We start from the raw sequence: 16,065 nt of genomic DNA, 5'->3' as shown, positions 1-16,065 counted from the left end.
TTTCAGGTAGTCAGCTTGGCTCTCCACAGTGTTCCGAAGTCACTTAATTTCCCTCATCCTTCTGCAGTATGGGACATATGCTTGATTGTAGCTGTCTTACAAGGAATCTGTAAAATCGTATCAGAAAGGCATTATGGGTAGAATCATAGAATGGTTTGGGTTGGAAAGGACCTTTTAAGATCAGCCAGTTCCAACCCCCTGCCACAGGCAGGGATGCCACCCAGTAGAACAGGTTGTCCAAGGCCCTATCCAGCCTGGCCTTGAACACCTCCTGGGATGGGGCATCCAAAACCTCTTTGGGCAACCTGTTTCAGTGCCTCACTGCCCTCTGTGTGAAGAATTTCCTCCTAATCTCTAATCTAAATCTTTTAGTTTAAAACCCTTCCCCCTTGTCCTGTCACTGTCTGAGCAAAAAGTTTCCTTCCATAATTTTTATAAGCCCCCTTTAGGTATTTAAAGGCTACAGTGAGGTCACCCTGGAGCTTCTCTTCTTCAGGCTGCACATCCCCAGCTCTCTCAGCCTTTGTAGGAGAGGTGCTCCAGTCCTCTGACCATCCTCATGCCCTTCCTCTGCGCCCGCTCTAACAGCCCCACCCACATCCTTCTTGTGCTGGGGGCCCCAGACCTGGACGCAGTGCCCCAAGTGGGGCCTCACAAGGACAGAGCAGAGTGGGACAGTCACCTTCCTCCACCTGCTGGCCACTCCTCTGCTGATGTAGCCCAGGATGCAGTTGGCCTTCTGGGCTGCAAGTGTGCCCATGATTGTCTTGGGAAAGGTCAATACAGCATGATATTTGCAAGTTTTCTGCTCTGCTGTCATCTTCCTCTGAAGTGTTTTCAAAGGCCTCCTGGCTACATCAGCAGGAAGTGGGTCGTTTCACCATTGGTGTAGGTTGATCATAAGTTTGGTAGTGCTTTCCCTCCAGCAACATTGTTCTAGCTGCAGAGTGGTTTGGGTCAGCTTGCTGATTCAACTCATAACCAACCCTGCTGGTAAAGAGGCAAGAATTGTGAGGTTCCGGTTTGATCACTGAACACCAAATACTGTTCTCCATGAATATTTTACTACAAAACCTAGGAAAGCTTTAACATGGATAGTATAGAGTCCTTGCAAAGTACTTTGGAAACCATTTTCATGCTATTCTGCTATCTTCACCTAAAATATGTTGGAAGTCTGGGCTGAGTGTTATGTAGATTAAAAAGACAAACGTCCAGCATGAGTACTTGAAGGCAGATTACTTTACTTTAATTTTCCAGACTGTGCAGATCTGTGTTTACAGCTGGGTCACCAATGGCACCTATGTAGTAAGAGTTGAATTCGTGCACTGTGCCATTGCAATACTTTCTTAATATATATCAAGTACGTGAATTATATAAGTGACCCTATTACACTTGGATTTTTTCATGGACTGTCATGGTGGAGTGCTTTTCTGCATTAATGCTTCTTTAATTGGTTTTCTGTTTTGCTGTCTTTTGCTAGCAGATGGCAAATAATAAACAGAAATATTTATTTTCCTATGAATTATTTGTTGGTGTTTCCAAAAAAAAAAAAAACAACAATGATCACCACCTCAGTTAATATGATTACTTAAGGTAACTTTATTTTTGTCTGTATACTTAAGTATAATTGATGTTCTGTGTTTCTTGTAGGAGATGGAAAGAACAGTTCATGTGTTTGAAACATTCCTGTGAACTCGTCAAGATGGGTGGGTTTATCCTCTCTTAAACTGCTCACGGGAGAGCAGTCCTCTGAGCCATTCAGTTTCCATTTGCACCAAGTATGTGCAGAGCCTTGGTCTTAAGTGCTCTCTCTTTTTCTTTCTGTTGAATTTGGTGCTATTGTCTCAGGTACCTGAAACCAACCAGCCTACAAGAACCAAACGGAACTTCATATAGTTGTATCTGATATAAATAAAGAATACAATGCCACAGCTTGGAGATTTTTGGTGCTACAGAAACTGTTCTCATTTCTGCTCTTGTTCACTCTACATGCATTATCTTTGGGGAAACTTCAGTCAAAGCGGAGACCAACATACACGAGAGAACTGGAAAGAGCAGATCTAAGTTGAATATTTTTAAACAGGCAACCTTTTTTTAATTTTTTTCCAATCTTTCTCTTCTCTGGGGTAACGGACAAAAAATCTGTTCTAAAGAAGGCAATGATGCATTGTGGTAGGAATCTTGAGTAACTGGATGTACAGTAATTTGAAGATGAGGCTCTCTAGAACTGCCTATAATGTGCCTTTTAGTCAATTGAGAAAGATAAGGCTAATCAATTGGTTTGGATTATAGCAAATGGCAATGTTAGAAAGCTCTCTTCAGAATGAAGATCTCCAAAAGGATGACTTGTATTCTCTTCATTGGATGGCAGCCAGTATTATGGTTCTATAATGCCTGTCTTACTCTACAGAACTAAACTAAGACACACTGAAAAAGCCACATACTTTACCAAAATGGTGAAATTCCTATTTCATTGGTATAGATTTGTTTTACAAACAAATGACACAGTGAAACTATTCTGTGTTGCTAACAGTGAAGCATTTTCCCACCACTTCTTTGTTGTTCATCTTGAGTTCTTTAAGAAAAAAAAAAAGTTTAATACTGGCAGGTTTCTTTCTGAAGTTCTGTGTTTGTAATGTAGCTTGGACTGTGCAGTACAGGTAAGAAGATGCTATAATCGATGAAAATCCTGGAGCCCAAGCTCGCTTGAAAGTAAAACTTTCAACTAGGCTTCATGACTCAGTCAATGCAAAGCACTGTTAATGTGAGGAGATTGGAGGACGGCCTTTTCGATTGATCTGTTCGGACCACAGTTCTCCAGGTCTGAATTGTGTAGTTCAAAACCTTTCCTTTCTGGAAACTGGAGAGAACAGTCTAGGCAGTTTCAAGAAAAACATGTTTTGTCACCAGCTCGGTGTTAAAACGTTACCGGGGCTGATTTATTTCAAAACTAAGTGGAAACTGTTTTAGAGAAGTTGGCTGGTGTTACCATCTCTAACCATTCATCGTGACTGTCCCTACGTAGCTGTGGAAGTGTCTTTCCAGAAATATGCAACACAGTGTGATTAGTTTTTAATTAGAGAAAACAGTCTTGGACTACTGCAGAGATACTGAGCTACCTCAGCTTTTTGTATTTTAGTTACCAACAGTGTTTATGGAGGACTGTAATCACTCTGCTCCCATTTACAAGCTGAAGCTAAGGTACTTGTCTCCACCTCTATGGCTAATAGTATACCACTGCAGAGGAACAAACACGGGCCTTGGGCTACTGCAGTAATCCAAAGTGCTTTGTACGTTCTGTTTCAACATCGTTCTGTCGTAGATCATCTTCTCCCCCGAATGCCACTGTTTTTCTTTATGGCTAATGGCAGAAAAAAAAAGTTTAAGTACTCATGTACATCTAGTTACACCTAAATGCAACCCATGCAGAATCGCTGTATTTTTTAGGTGGGAAAGTGCGATTAAAAACAGCAAGCAGAAAACACATTTAGAATGAGATTCTTTGATCTCGCATTTGTTTAGGGGATTTTTTCCATGTTTTGTTTAGTATTTATTAGCATCATACCTGTTTGAGATATTTTTGTGTCTGGTACATTAACAGCATTTTGTATTTTGATGGAAATTGTTACAAACTTTAAGATTTGATTAATAAAATGTAGCAGATTTTTTGTAGCAAGTTTCTGATAAAAGGGTTTTTTGCAAGTCTCAGGTTCTTGCTGCAGAATTTTTTAAAAATATTTATTCCAGTTTCACTTGCTCAAAGAAGTTTTTGTTCAAGTAACAGCAGCACTTGTGGAAGATAAAACTGCATACATTTTTAAGATGATAAATTTATATGCATTAAAACAGTTGAGAATTTTAGTCACCAGTGAGTGTGAAAAAAAAGCAAGTTTAAGGTAATGCCTAGCATTAAAAATGGTTCGAAAAGGTCAGGTTTCTAAAGGAAAATTTTTACTGTCAGTTGTTGATTGGGAAAGTTCGTAAGAGGCAGCCCTGCTAATTGGGGAGCTGCCCTGTTGTTTTAGAAGAAAAGTAGCTGATTTCAAATGTTAGAGTGGACAGCTTACATAAAACGATACACCCACCTTCGTAGCCCAAATAACCACGCTTCAGTTTTGTTTTCCTTTACAGATGTCTGGTGGTTATAGAGTTAAAAGCAGCTGTTAATCTATCCATGTGGTCTCAACTTGTTTACTCTTTGTATGTTTTTAATTTTTTTGCCATATAGCACTGGCAAGAGTTTGTACAAATTGACCTCTCTTCCTTGTTTCTTGTTGTGAAAATTGCAAATAAACTCCTGGGGGAGTCCTTGCGCTGGGGTCAATGAAACGTGGCCACCCAGAAGAAGGGTGACTTCTCTGCGGGGTTGGCGGGGCTGTTCTGGAGATTATAGAGTTGCTCTTGGGTAAAGTTGATGGCTATGGAGTTAATTGTATTTGCAAGCTTGAATCTCACCTGTGATTAATTTTTTTGTTCGTTTTGTTTTGTGTCTTCTGTATTGTTACTTGATTTCCTCATATGCCAATGTATTTATAGGATTACTGTTTTTTGTCATATCCCGTCTTCCCCCCCCCCCCTTTTTTTTTTAATTAAATTGGTGAGTCAGCTCGGGCTTTACCTTCAGTCTTCTGAACGGCAGGTCCTGCAGCTGATGGTCCTTCGTCCTTTTTTTTTTTTTTTTCTAATTTTATTTTATTTTGTAATCAAAACATAAGCTTGAATTTGGGCTTGTACTTGCATCTTTTGTATCTTGTACATTGGGTTATTTAGACATTGGGGAGTCCTGTTTGGTTTCATTAATGTGTGTCTACTTTGTGGATTAAGTAGACTTCCTTCATCAACTATGGTATATTTTGGATTCTATAGTTTTATTCTGAACTGTGTTTAAATTGATGTTTTGCATTTGACTTCATTTTACGTTAGTTTGAAGTAAGTTATTTAATTTTTTGAATTTCTGGAAATTTTGAACATTTTACTGTAATTTGTAATATAACTGCTGTGAAATACTTGAATAAAGATGACAAGAAAACACAACTTTAGCTCCTTCAAACATGTAGTATTTCAAAGAAACTCTACCTCCTTGCTATTTTCTGTTTTCAGTCTTTTTCTTACCAGACCTCCTCAGTTTCACAGGTGACAAGTTTTACTCCGGGATCTTGCTGTTCTGTTATGTTGAGTGGTTTAATCCGTAACTCCTGCTTTCAGTGTTTGTCCGTTAAAGAAAAACATTTCTGATTAATTCTGACTGCAGAAATGAAGTTAGTATTGTGTGCTGGTACGTGAATAATGTAATTGCTCAGAAGTTACGAAAGCTAGGTAGTTACAAAGTCCTAGAAAACGTGTTCAGTTACAGGGAAGCACCCAGGACAGCGTACAGTACGTCAGCATTCAAACACCAGGGTTTCTCATTAGAGGTTTTTTTAAGGAATACTCCTTCCTTCCTATTTATCATAGTTCTTACTTATAACTATAACTTAAGTATGTCTAAAAATTGCTTTAGTCCCCCCCCCCCCCACCCCTCCCCCCTCCCGAGAATTCTGATAAAGCTGCTAGGGGTTACAGAAGTTTACAATCAACCCACATATACGGGAACTGTATTGGCAATTCATCCAGAGGTAGGTAACTGCTTGTAATTTACGTAACGTGGAACAGAGCATGACAGGCTGTTGCATAGATGTGTTATGGCCTCTCTTGAGGTGTAGCACGTACAACGCTCCTGTTCCTTTCCCTCTTTTCCTCTGTTTCTTAGGCTATATGGTTCCTGGGAAAAAGAGTAGCTAAGTTAAGAGGGCAGGAACTTGTTTCATGTCTGACTCGGCTGTTACATGCAGCTGTGACAGCACAGTTAGATGCTCATCGTGATGTGCCACAGTCTGGATGCAGAAGGCCTGGGCACGGCCAGCCCCGCTCGGGTCTGATGGGCATGGAGCTGGGTGCCCTGCAGGCAGCAGCACCACACCTAGCCACATGGGGATGGTGGGCTCTGGATAAGGAATGTGGGGCTTGAGGTCTTGCTATTTCCACAAAAACAGAATAGCGTCAGGCCTAATTTCTGACCGTGGCACTAAAGGTGATGAGTCAAAAGCAACCAAACTGCTTTACCGGGGCACTGGAAAACGTTTCTTGAAAAAACAGTGTGAACTCTGGCGCTTCAAAAGCGTGACTGTGTGTACTGGGTCTGGCTGGGATGTTAACTTTCCCTGCAGCAGCCCATACAGTGCTGCGCTCTGCACGTGGAGCTAGAACAGCAGTGGTATCACACCAGTGTTGTGCCTGCTGCTGAGCAGTGCTGGCACAGCATCAGGACTCTCTCTGACCCTCCTAGGGGGTGGGCAAAAAAGTGAGAAAGAAACATCAGCAGGGCAGCTGACCTAACCCAACCAAAGGGATATTCCATACCATATGATGTCACACTCAGCAATAACAGGTGGAAAAAGGAAGAAGAGGGGAGGGGTGGGCTCTCATTGTGAGAACGTCTGTCCTCCTCCCTAACACCGGCTACGTGCGTTGAGGCCCTGCTTCAAGGATGTGGTCAAGCATCGCTCATTGGTGGGAAGTAGAGAGTAATTTCTTTCCTCTGCACTTCCACATAGCCTTTACTTGTTTTGTTTTGTTATTCCCTTTCCCCCTCCCTCTTCCCCTTTCCCTTTTTTCCCTTTAGTTGAATTGTTTAATTAATAATATTTCCTTATTTTTATTCTCTTTAATTAAATCATCCTTATCTCAACCCATGAGTTGTTCTTTCCTTTACTTCTTCCCCTCCTCATCTGAGGAGGGGGAGTGAGGGAGTGGTTGTGGTGTTCAGCTGCCTAGCACGGTAAAACCACCACACTTGGTGAGCAGTAGTTGGGTTTCGTCAGGTGTGGTTAATATCGTCAGGTGCGGTTAATAAAGCCGTAGGAAAAACTGGAGCAACCACTTGATTTGTCAAGTGCTTAAACCCACAGCCTTCTGCGCTTGGCTTCTGCACGTAACGTAGCTTTGACATGCAATATCCTGTATTGCCTTAAATTTGAAATGCTCCACATCCTCTCTTTTTTTTCCTTTAAGCCGCTCAGATAATTTATTTAAATAAATTAAAAATGAGATCCTTTTGTTTTCTATCTCGGGCAGGATTTGGATCAGGACTTGCAGTATTTGGGGTTTTAAGCTAGCACTGCGTATGAATAAATTCTGAAAGGCAAACCAGTAAACTTACGAACTGATTAATGAAGTCAAACACTTCATTTTTCTCCCCTTTTTATGCATCACTTGTGATCGTGTACCTATTATGTAAAACTCAGGGATTATAAACTTTAACACTAATTAATTCAGCCTCATTCCATTTCTAGGTGAGGAGTTTTCTTAGTGTGTATTTCAGTTTAACCCGGTGCCAGCAAATGACTGCGACTACTACTAAACTCCATTTATTTTAGGAACACGTTTGGTTTATGCGATATTGAGCCTTGCTTTGATAGTAGAGAATTACCATATTAAAAGAACATGGTAAGATACTGAGATTTCAGATGGATTCACCACTTTTAGTGGAATGGTCGTGTAAACCTTGCCGTTCTCAGTTTGTTAACACTTGGATGCTGATTTGGAATAAAGCTGATCTAGAGGTTTGAGTGCAAAAATACACTATTGAATTAATCTGTGCTGGAAGGCTTCTCACCTTCAATTCCAGCAGCAGGGCAGGTGGAGAAAAGGGGGAGGCTGCTGGGACAGGAGTGCAGCCCTTGGGGTGTGTGGGCATACAGCAGGAGCTGGGACGGCTGTGGGGTGGATTCCTCCAAATTTTGTGGTGGTCAGACTGGATGGCTGCTGAGAACGCTCACGCCATCTGTCATCTGGGGTTTTTGTGGAGCTGAATTCATCATGCTGAAACAGCCCTTGCATCAAGGTAGAATTTCAGTTTTGCTACATCCCAGAGATGTCTGACTGTGTTTGGAAGTGGGAACCTGTAGGAGACCAAATGACCTGGCTTTGGGACTCCAGATTGGGATGGAGAAATGCAGGGAAGTTCTTGAAAGGGCTCCGCCTTTGAAATAACTCGTTAGTAAATGAAGTAAAGCAGAGATGAAGATACGGCAAATTAATTCACCCTCGAATATACGTTGTGTTTGGACTGAATTAATTCGCTAAGAAACTGAGTCTCTGCTGTAGAGGGAAAAGAGTATCGTGTTGCTTCAGTCGAGGAACTGTTGGTGGTCTCCAGAGCCCCACTCTGTCGGCAAGGCCTTGCTGACGTTGGTTGTGCCTTGTAGGGGGCCTGCTGCATGGGGGCTGGCGGAGGAGCGGGGGTACCTGAGGGTGACGGACAAGGACAAGTTGCCAGTCGGTTTTATGTTCCGAACACAGTTCTGAAATGAGCTTTGATGGGATGCTCTGTGACAATATAAAATGTTTAGCGAGGTGAAGGAAGTGTTAGGTGATTGATTGTGATTATTAGCATCAGTTTATTCCTGAATTACTGTTTTGTGTAGACGTTTTAAGTACCAGAAACGTAAGCATGTAAGTCTGGATTCACATGGAACACCGTGGACACAATAGCTTTAAAACAAGTGGCTAACCTTGGTGTCAGGGTTGGAGAGCTTGAGTCCTGCTCTGCACTTCAGCACGTGTCCAGGAGGCAGAAAGCTTTTTTAAATAAAAGGAAGGCTCAGAGGACAGCCACAAAAGCACAAACTGAGCATATATCTTGGTGTTCAATTTTTCTAGTGCTTGTGAATGACTTTTGGAAATGGAGGCGGCTCTTAGCTCTGACACCAAATGATGATGTAAATATTTCAGAATTTGGTGCAAAAAAACAGGTCTGTTCACACCAGCGATTTAATGTAAGCAGAAAATAGATGCCATGGTGCATGGGACTTAACCTTGTGCATCCATGGGGTCTACTAACTCCTCTTTGGCTGAGCAGTCTTTCCAGGAAAGGCTTGATCTGGCTAGTTTGTACATCTGTCTTTGAGCCTTTCATCAGACGGTTAAGCTCGTGGGTAGAACCGTGCCTTTCTCCTCGCTTGCAGGCACAGCTTCTTGTCTTTGCTTTCTGTTCCAGGTTAGAGAGGCTTTCCATATGTAGGCTTCCCCCCTCAGCCCCCCTAAGATACTAATGCGCTATGACACGATGATTGAGTAGCCTCTCAGTCGTCTTTTTGCTGAGCACAATGAGCTCTTTGTGGCTTTCACTGCATTTTTCTCCAGCCTTGAAGTCAATTTTGTGACTTTTCTGCAGCGGGTCAATTTTTCAACATCTCCTAAAACATTTGTTCACGGTAGAAATTGATGTGATATTCCAGCATGGGTCCCACCAGTGCCATATATAGAGCTAAAATCGCAGGCTCCTACTCACCGATCCCCTTTTTACACATCCAAAGATCAATTTAGTCCTTTTATAGCGTGAAATTGGGCTGGGAGCTCTTGTTGCTCGATTCTTCTCCAATTTACAGCTTTCATGAGCATCCTTCATTCCCACCTGTCTCGGTCCCATTTAGTTTTATTTAAATGAGGTTGGGTTTAGGGGTCGCAGCTAGGCAGAGGAGCCAGCAGAATATATCTGACATATTCTGTCCTAATTATCTTCTCTGCTAGTCTCTTGTTTCCGCAGGTCTATGACCAGTGATTTATGTCAACATTTTCCATTCAGAAGTTGGAAGAGGATCCTTGTGAAGTCCCCATTAGACAAACTCTGATACCAACGTGGGAAGTATTTGAGTGGATTAGATATTCCTCAATTAATCTGCCTATTCTTGGCCCGCTTAATATTTGCTGTCTGAATACTGTACAGCGAGAAAGGTGAAGTATTTTGTCACATGCTGTTGAAAATCTATTACCTTATCAATCAAATGCGTAATCCTGTTGGAGAATGAAATCAGGTTTGTGTGATGGAGTCCTATTTTCTCCAAAATATCGTATTTATCCGTATCTCTTTGATATGTGATCAGTTCAGTCAGATATCGTCCCATTTTTGCTTGGGATTGATGTCAGGTGAGTGCCCTATAATTACCCAGTCCTTTCACTTGCCCTTTTGATAACTTGCATTATCAGCACTACCTCCTGAAATACTCAGGTATTCCAAGTGCTATTAAAAACGAGTGTCAGCAGGGCAGAGGCTTCTGGGCTTTCTTGAGGTGGGTAAGTGTAAGTCGCCTCCTGAATCTGAAAACCTGTATCCATTAGGGAAAGCCTAATATTCTCGGTAAGTAGCATGCAGTCTGGAAATGTCTTAATCCCCGTAGGAAAGGTCTTTCTGAACAGAAAACAAACATGAGTCATTCCCAAACACTCCGCGGCACATTTCCACCCCTCATTTTCCATGGAAGGCCTGCATGAGGCATTGATGTGTTCCGATACGTAAACAGGCAGCTCACAGAAAGGCTGGGGATAAACTGAAGTAGGTAGAATTGAACTCGGTGTCAACAAGTAATGGAACAGCACATGCATCGGCCATGAAAGTAAATAACTTATTAAAAACGAGCTCTCTTAATGGAAACAGAATGGCTACAGGAATTCCAGCACGCCTTGAAATCTAGGCTTGCTTTGCAAAAGCTGATTATTTTTGTGTGGAGGGCTGCTGTTTCTGGTGGAACACGGTGCTCATTGCGCTCTTATGGCTTAAAACACTTGGTGCAGCAGCCTTCAGGCCTCAGCTCACTGAGCCTTCCTCTGATGCCACCCACAAGCACAAGGACGTATTACAAATTAGGGTCCCTAAGTTCCCGGAATTGTAGAGGAATTGGTTCCTTTCTATCTGTAAGAGCTATTATTTTTTACAAACCTACATGTTTTAGCCCCTGCTTGTCATCGCAGTTCCTGCTTCTGCATTAATTACTTTACTTACAAATAAAAAACAGGAGTTGTGAGCGCTGCTCTCTGGACAGGTCGTGAAAGAGTTTGGTGTCACTGCCAGGATGAATCCCCGCATGTAAGAGGGGGGATCTGAACTCCGAAGGAAGGGAGAATGTTGGTCAAAAGTAACAGATGATGAAATTAAAGCCAGCAGGCAGCCTTTCAGACCTTTATTGCAGAGACCCCCACTAATGAAAAATTCAGAGGCAGATTTGGCTTGATGACAGCTCTGCAGCTTCCTTCTCCGAGGCAGTAACGGAGCCAAAACATTTAACTGCGTGTAAGGCCGGTACTGACTGAAACAGAATTTATTTAGATGAAGAAAATTGGAATTTGTTACTGTACATGAAACCCGCTAGCTAAACAAGAATCACTAAAAACAGGCTTGCTATCTAAAGATGGACGCTGGCGCCTCACTTGGTGCGGCGGGGGTCCCCAGCTGCCTCCACTGTTTTTCAGCTACCTTGAGAGGGGAAAGCAGGCGTTAAGGGGTGAGCTTAAGGGTCACGGACCAATTTAAGGCACTTTTTTTAGTGCGACAACTTGTAAAAATGTCTGAGTGGTGCAGGGTCGGTGCTGCTGCGGCCTGCCAGCACTTGGCTGTGTGTGCCGTTTGTGGGTTCGTCCCCTGCTCGAATGCTGTCACCTTGCTCGGTTTGTGAGATGGCTCTGGGAGAGCTTCCCCCTGCACTAGAGAAAGCTGAGTAAAGCTTTGGGACTGGGTCCAACTTGGAGAGAAATCCTTCCCAAGAAGCAGGGTGGGTGGGTAAGTACTCGAAGTGGGCTGTGCGTGCTGTGTCGCTGCTGATTACCCATAGTGGTACTCGTGGAGGCAGCACGAGTGCGGGCTCCAGCTCCTCTCCCCGCTAATCCTGGCGGCTGCTGGAAGCGGCTGCTCCCACTCGCCTCGCTTCGTCTCGGCTGCACCCGGAGCAAGCTGAAGTGTAATGAACACGCTAATTAGGTTGCTCCGACTGCACGCTGCTAAGCTCAGCCTTAACACCTAGCTGCAGTTAATTAAAAGATGGCGTTGCTGAGGTTTTATTGGTGCTTGCTGCTAGATGAAACGAGGGGAGAAAGGCAGATGAGTTGTAAACCGTCAGGTGCAGGCGGTTTCCAGAAAGAAGAGACCAGCCCCGGTCGGGGATGGCTCTACTTCCCCAGAGGGCGTGTCAAACCAGCCAACAAAAAGGGTTTTATATCACTACCAGGCTGCCGAACCAGCCTGGCCTCTGAATTTCTTCAAGGTTTTAAGAAGAAAAATCTCCGAGCAGATTTGGGCACACGATTTGTTTGGCAAAAGCTCCCAGCCAGCTTCCCAGAGGGAAGCTAAAATAATTTTCATGTAAAAGTAAAGCAAATAGCCCGTGCCTTGCTCGGCCTACGAAGTGGTATTGACTAGTGCCGAGGAAGATCCTCGCGTGTTGATAGAAGGGTTGGCCGCTCATCCCAGTTGGGCTGGGTTACGTGAGTGTATAACATCGAATTGTGAGGCTTTTAGTAATCTGCACGGGCTGTTCGACCCAAGCCACTAAGCCTAAACTGAAATGTTTAACAACTGTGGTCAAACTCTTAAACATGCGTGTAAATGTGCTCTGTAAGAAGCCGGGATAATTTCGATGCATGTGAGGTTATTTCTGTTAATGTGCATAGCAGATAGTGCCCGCGAAGATCCAGATGAACTGTTCCACTGCAGTGGTATTTTGAGGCTAGCTATATTTGGCTCATCTTTCTTCCACATCCAACTTTACAGCGGCCGGATGATGCCCTAATGAAACATCAAAGAAGCCAAGAATGGTTGTACTTAACCGTGCTCTCAAAGCCATGTCCAGTGAATCGCCGAGCTCCTGCGCTGAGACAGAGCAATTCTGACACAGGGCAAAAGCGGCTTTCATCTTTCAGACATCACAGCTGCTGTGCACTGCAAATCCCAATTTCCACTAAAAAAAAAAGGGCAAAAAGCTGTTTAGCAGCGTTTTGAGATAAAGCTTCGAGTTAGGTTGCTAAATTATCTTGAGCCCTTTTACTCTTTGCTTAATAGCAAGTTTAGGGAAATAGCGAGATGAAGAAGAAATGGTCTTGATGAATAAAATCCAAATTCACTTCTAAGAACTTTTCCTGAAATGAGAGTGGAAGTAGTTTGGAAACTGCTGAGCATTTAAACATTAGCAATAAATTTTGAGATTTGCAAGAGAAACTAGCTGGAATGAAAAAAATTTCATCCCTGGCCTGGATGAAAACTGCAGTAACCATTAATGCGATGTTGTTTCTTGTTGACTCGTGACAAAAGTAACCCAATCTGGATGCTGAATCTAGATCTATAAATATATTTATTATAATATAACAAGAACTTAACAGTAAACATAAACTATATACAATACCATTACAGATAACCCTGTTTTTAATATTATTCACAGAAATAGCCAGTTTTGTTCCAGTGTGAGAAATGAAGAAATAAGCTAAATTGGAAATGTTGAATGTGTTTAGGTCTTGCTGACAGGTAGCACCTCCTTTGGAGGCAGACACACACCAACACTAAAATTAGTTCTGCCCCAGGCAGTTAGAAACTTGTGCTCCAATCGTTAGGTTCACACTTGCACCCTGCTTGACATAAATACTTTAAATGACATACTAGTATATATTTTTTGTTGTGCTTATTATTTTTTTTAAAGAATAAATAAAACAACTGCATAACAAAGGCTGGAACCTCACTGTCAAAATGAGAGATTTGAGTCACCGTAGAGCTTGACTCAGCTGACTTGAGCACTTTTTTTTCTTTAAATACTGCAAGATACAAATTTCATTTTTTTTTATTTATTTTATAAACGGTTATTAATAAAATAAGATGATTAGCTAACATCTGCATTGATTTCCCCAAAGCTGTAGGCAGACCTCCCTCAGTATAAAAAGGTGAACGTATTTGGTATGAAATTCAACCAGATATTGACTGTAGGATCTCACCCACACCCTGTAGAGGACCTCCTGCTTGAATTAGTGGCATGGTGTTTGGAGTCTGCAAAGGCAAGAATGGCAACTTTTTTCCCTCTACTTGGAAAGAAATCAGGCAATCCTTAGCTTGGGGTTACTTCCTATTTGTTAACTTTAAGAATCTTTCCCCTGCCCCCTCTCTGTCTCCCACTCCATCTCCCATTTCATCCTTTTATGTATAAATTTATAAAGAATTTCCACATCACAATGCTCTCTGGATAGACAATATTTTAATATATATAAAAATATAACCCCTGTGCTGTGCATATACTTACAACTCTACATAGTAATCATTTTATGTCTCTTATACTGGGCTTAAGTCTATGCATTTTTCTACCATGGGATTTAAACTTGTGTGTTTAAAATCTGTAAATAAGGTAAGATTTCCACACCTACGGGGAAACTTTAAAAAACAACAACAAAAAAAACTTCTCAGACTTTACATATAAGGAACCGATAGTGGCGTATGTCCCAACGTAAGGAATTTTGGTTGAGAGCCAAAACTGAGTGTGTAGCCACAGCCAGAGGCATCTGCTCCTCCACTTGTTGGAAACGTGGGAATCTCACACTACGCTGCTACAATGCCACCATCCTAATCCACAGAACCGAAGTGCTGTTCAATCGGGAGGATACCTCTGGATTGGAAACCGTTTTAATTTCGTGTTCCAGGGATCGAGCACTGTCATGTTTGCTCGTCAGCAGGAACCAGGAGGAAACGCTAGAAGCCCCACCGCCAACAGATGCGTGCGTGCCCACACAAGTATCGCCAGGAGCAGAAATTCATACAGCCCAACAGACCTTTTTTTTTTTTTTTTTCCTCATATTACATGGAATTGTGTTACCAATGGCTCCTCTTCTCCCCAGCCCCCGCTTCTTCCCCCCTTCTGGGCTCTGCTCTAGAGAACTGAAATATTCATTTGATCTGATGGAAGACTGACATCAATGTAAGCCATCTGTCACACAAGATTTCTCTCAGTCATTGGTATTGAAAAGTGTGTATTTGTTAAAAACAAATGTAGGAATCAAAGTGGTAAGGACACTTTGACCTTTCAAATAGATTGATGCCTAAAGTGTAATAGTAAAACTAATCTGCACGGTTATTTTAAGAATCAAGCTTGAGCTCTAGAAGTAAAATGCAGATTTTTTTTTTCCTCTCTTCCCCAGCTTAAAAAATATGTGAAATTCTATTGCACCTGGGTTGACCAAAAGCCGACGTCCAGAACAAGTGCCACTATAACATCTAGTGACACACTTGTATTATTGTTACAATATCTTACATAGCACGGAGCTCTCTGCTCCTCGTTCACCAAAAGGTGAGGATGATTTTTCTACATTCAATGTAGACACTATTCAAGACTTTAGAGCAATGTGTTCACTGGCTGGCTGTCTTTGCTGCTTTTGTGATTAGTAGTAGTGTTCTCCTTGCCTGCTCTTAACAGGTACAAACAGTTCTCTGTCCAACTCCTTGGTTGCATCAGCCGCTCTGAATGTACTTCTTGATTACTACGCAGCCATGTCGAAAAACAGGGCATGGCATATTTGGTAGAAGTGTCCAGGTATTCGTTTTAGGGTCGTAGGCTTCCATGTTGCCCAGGGCAGGTCCTTCGCTGCTAACAATGCCACCGGTGGCGTAAATTTTTCCGTCAAGAACCACAGCACTGTATTTTTAATAAAGAAAATTTTAGTTAGTGGACTTGCCAAACAATTCTCTTTTTATGCTTAAAAAAAACCATAACTGTGTCATAATAAGTGTTATGCTATCAAGACATCTATTTTTTATAAAGCTATGTGGGCATTTCTTTGCCCTCTCCCTTTCCCTCCCCCAAGTTAACCCTTAACATGGTCCTTCAAGGTAGGTAAATATCTGTCATTTAAACAGCAGCAATGAATAGGACAAAGTTTCTCCAGCCCCCATCTCAAATCTGCAGCAAAGGTAACAGGGCATGGGTCCCTTAACACCGTGCATACACACACCAAAAGCGATCACAGCTGCTCCTTGGGATCCCTGCCTCCTTGGGCAGCGTAAAATAAATCCTTGCTTCAATTACTCCTCTGATAAGCAACGAATGCTGCAAAAGGGTCAGGGGAAAACCCTCCCCAGCTGCTCTCAGGGTTTCCCTTTTGTTGCTTTTTCCCCTGCTGGGAAGCGAGGGACAGGAGGAGTGCTGCTGAGTGGAAGAAAGGGATGTGGGGGGACACGTGTCTGAGCAGTGCTTGGGGATGCACAGTGCAGCTCTAATCCCGGTGTCC

At 42.5% G+C, this 16,065-nt stretch overlaps 2 protein-coding genes across 14 annotated transcripts in view; one reads left to right on the top strand and one right to left on the bottom strand.

Annotated features, from left to right (window-relative positions):
• ATAD2B (ATPase family AAA domain containing 2B) overlaps positions 1 to 5,034 on the top strand; it is an 86,736-nt gene extending 81,702 nt beyond the window's left edge. The window contains exon 29 of the mRNA XM_035322030.1: positions 1,651 to 5,034. Coding sequence (XP_035177921.1) covers positions 1,651 to 1,692 — 42 coding nt within the window. The 3' untranslated portion in view covers positions 1,693 to 5,034. The remainder of the gene's footprint in view (positions 1 to 1,650) is intronic.
• Positions 5,035 to 13,138: 8,104 nt separating this feature from the next.
• The window catches only part of KLHL29 (kelch like family member 29), a 390,896-nt gene continuing 387,969 nt past the window's right edge, over positions 13,139 to 16,065 (bottom strand). For all 13 annotated transcript variants that reach the window (XM_035321012.1, XM_035321021.1, XM_035321009.1 and 10 more), the window contains one exon: positions 13,139 to 15,473. In XM_035321012.1, the coding sequence (XP_035176903.1) occupies positions 15,290 to 15,473 (184 nt within the window). In that variant the 3' untranslated portion in view covers positions 13,139 to 15,289. The remainder of the gene's footprint in view (positions 15,474 to 16,065) is intronic.

This window comes from Oxyura jamaicensis, chromosome 3 (genome assembly GCF_011077185.1).
Source record: "Oxyura jamaicensis isolate SHBP4307 breed ruddy duck chromosome 3, BPBGC_Ojam_1.0, whole genome shotgun sequence".
NCBI classification, from domain to species: Eukaryota; Metazoa; Chordata; class Aves; order Anseriformes; family Anatidae; genus Oxyura; species Oxyura jamaicensis.
Note: the sequence above shows the minus strand (reverse complement) of the source record. Positions and strands in the feature narration are given on the sequence as shown.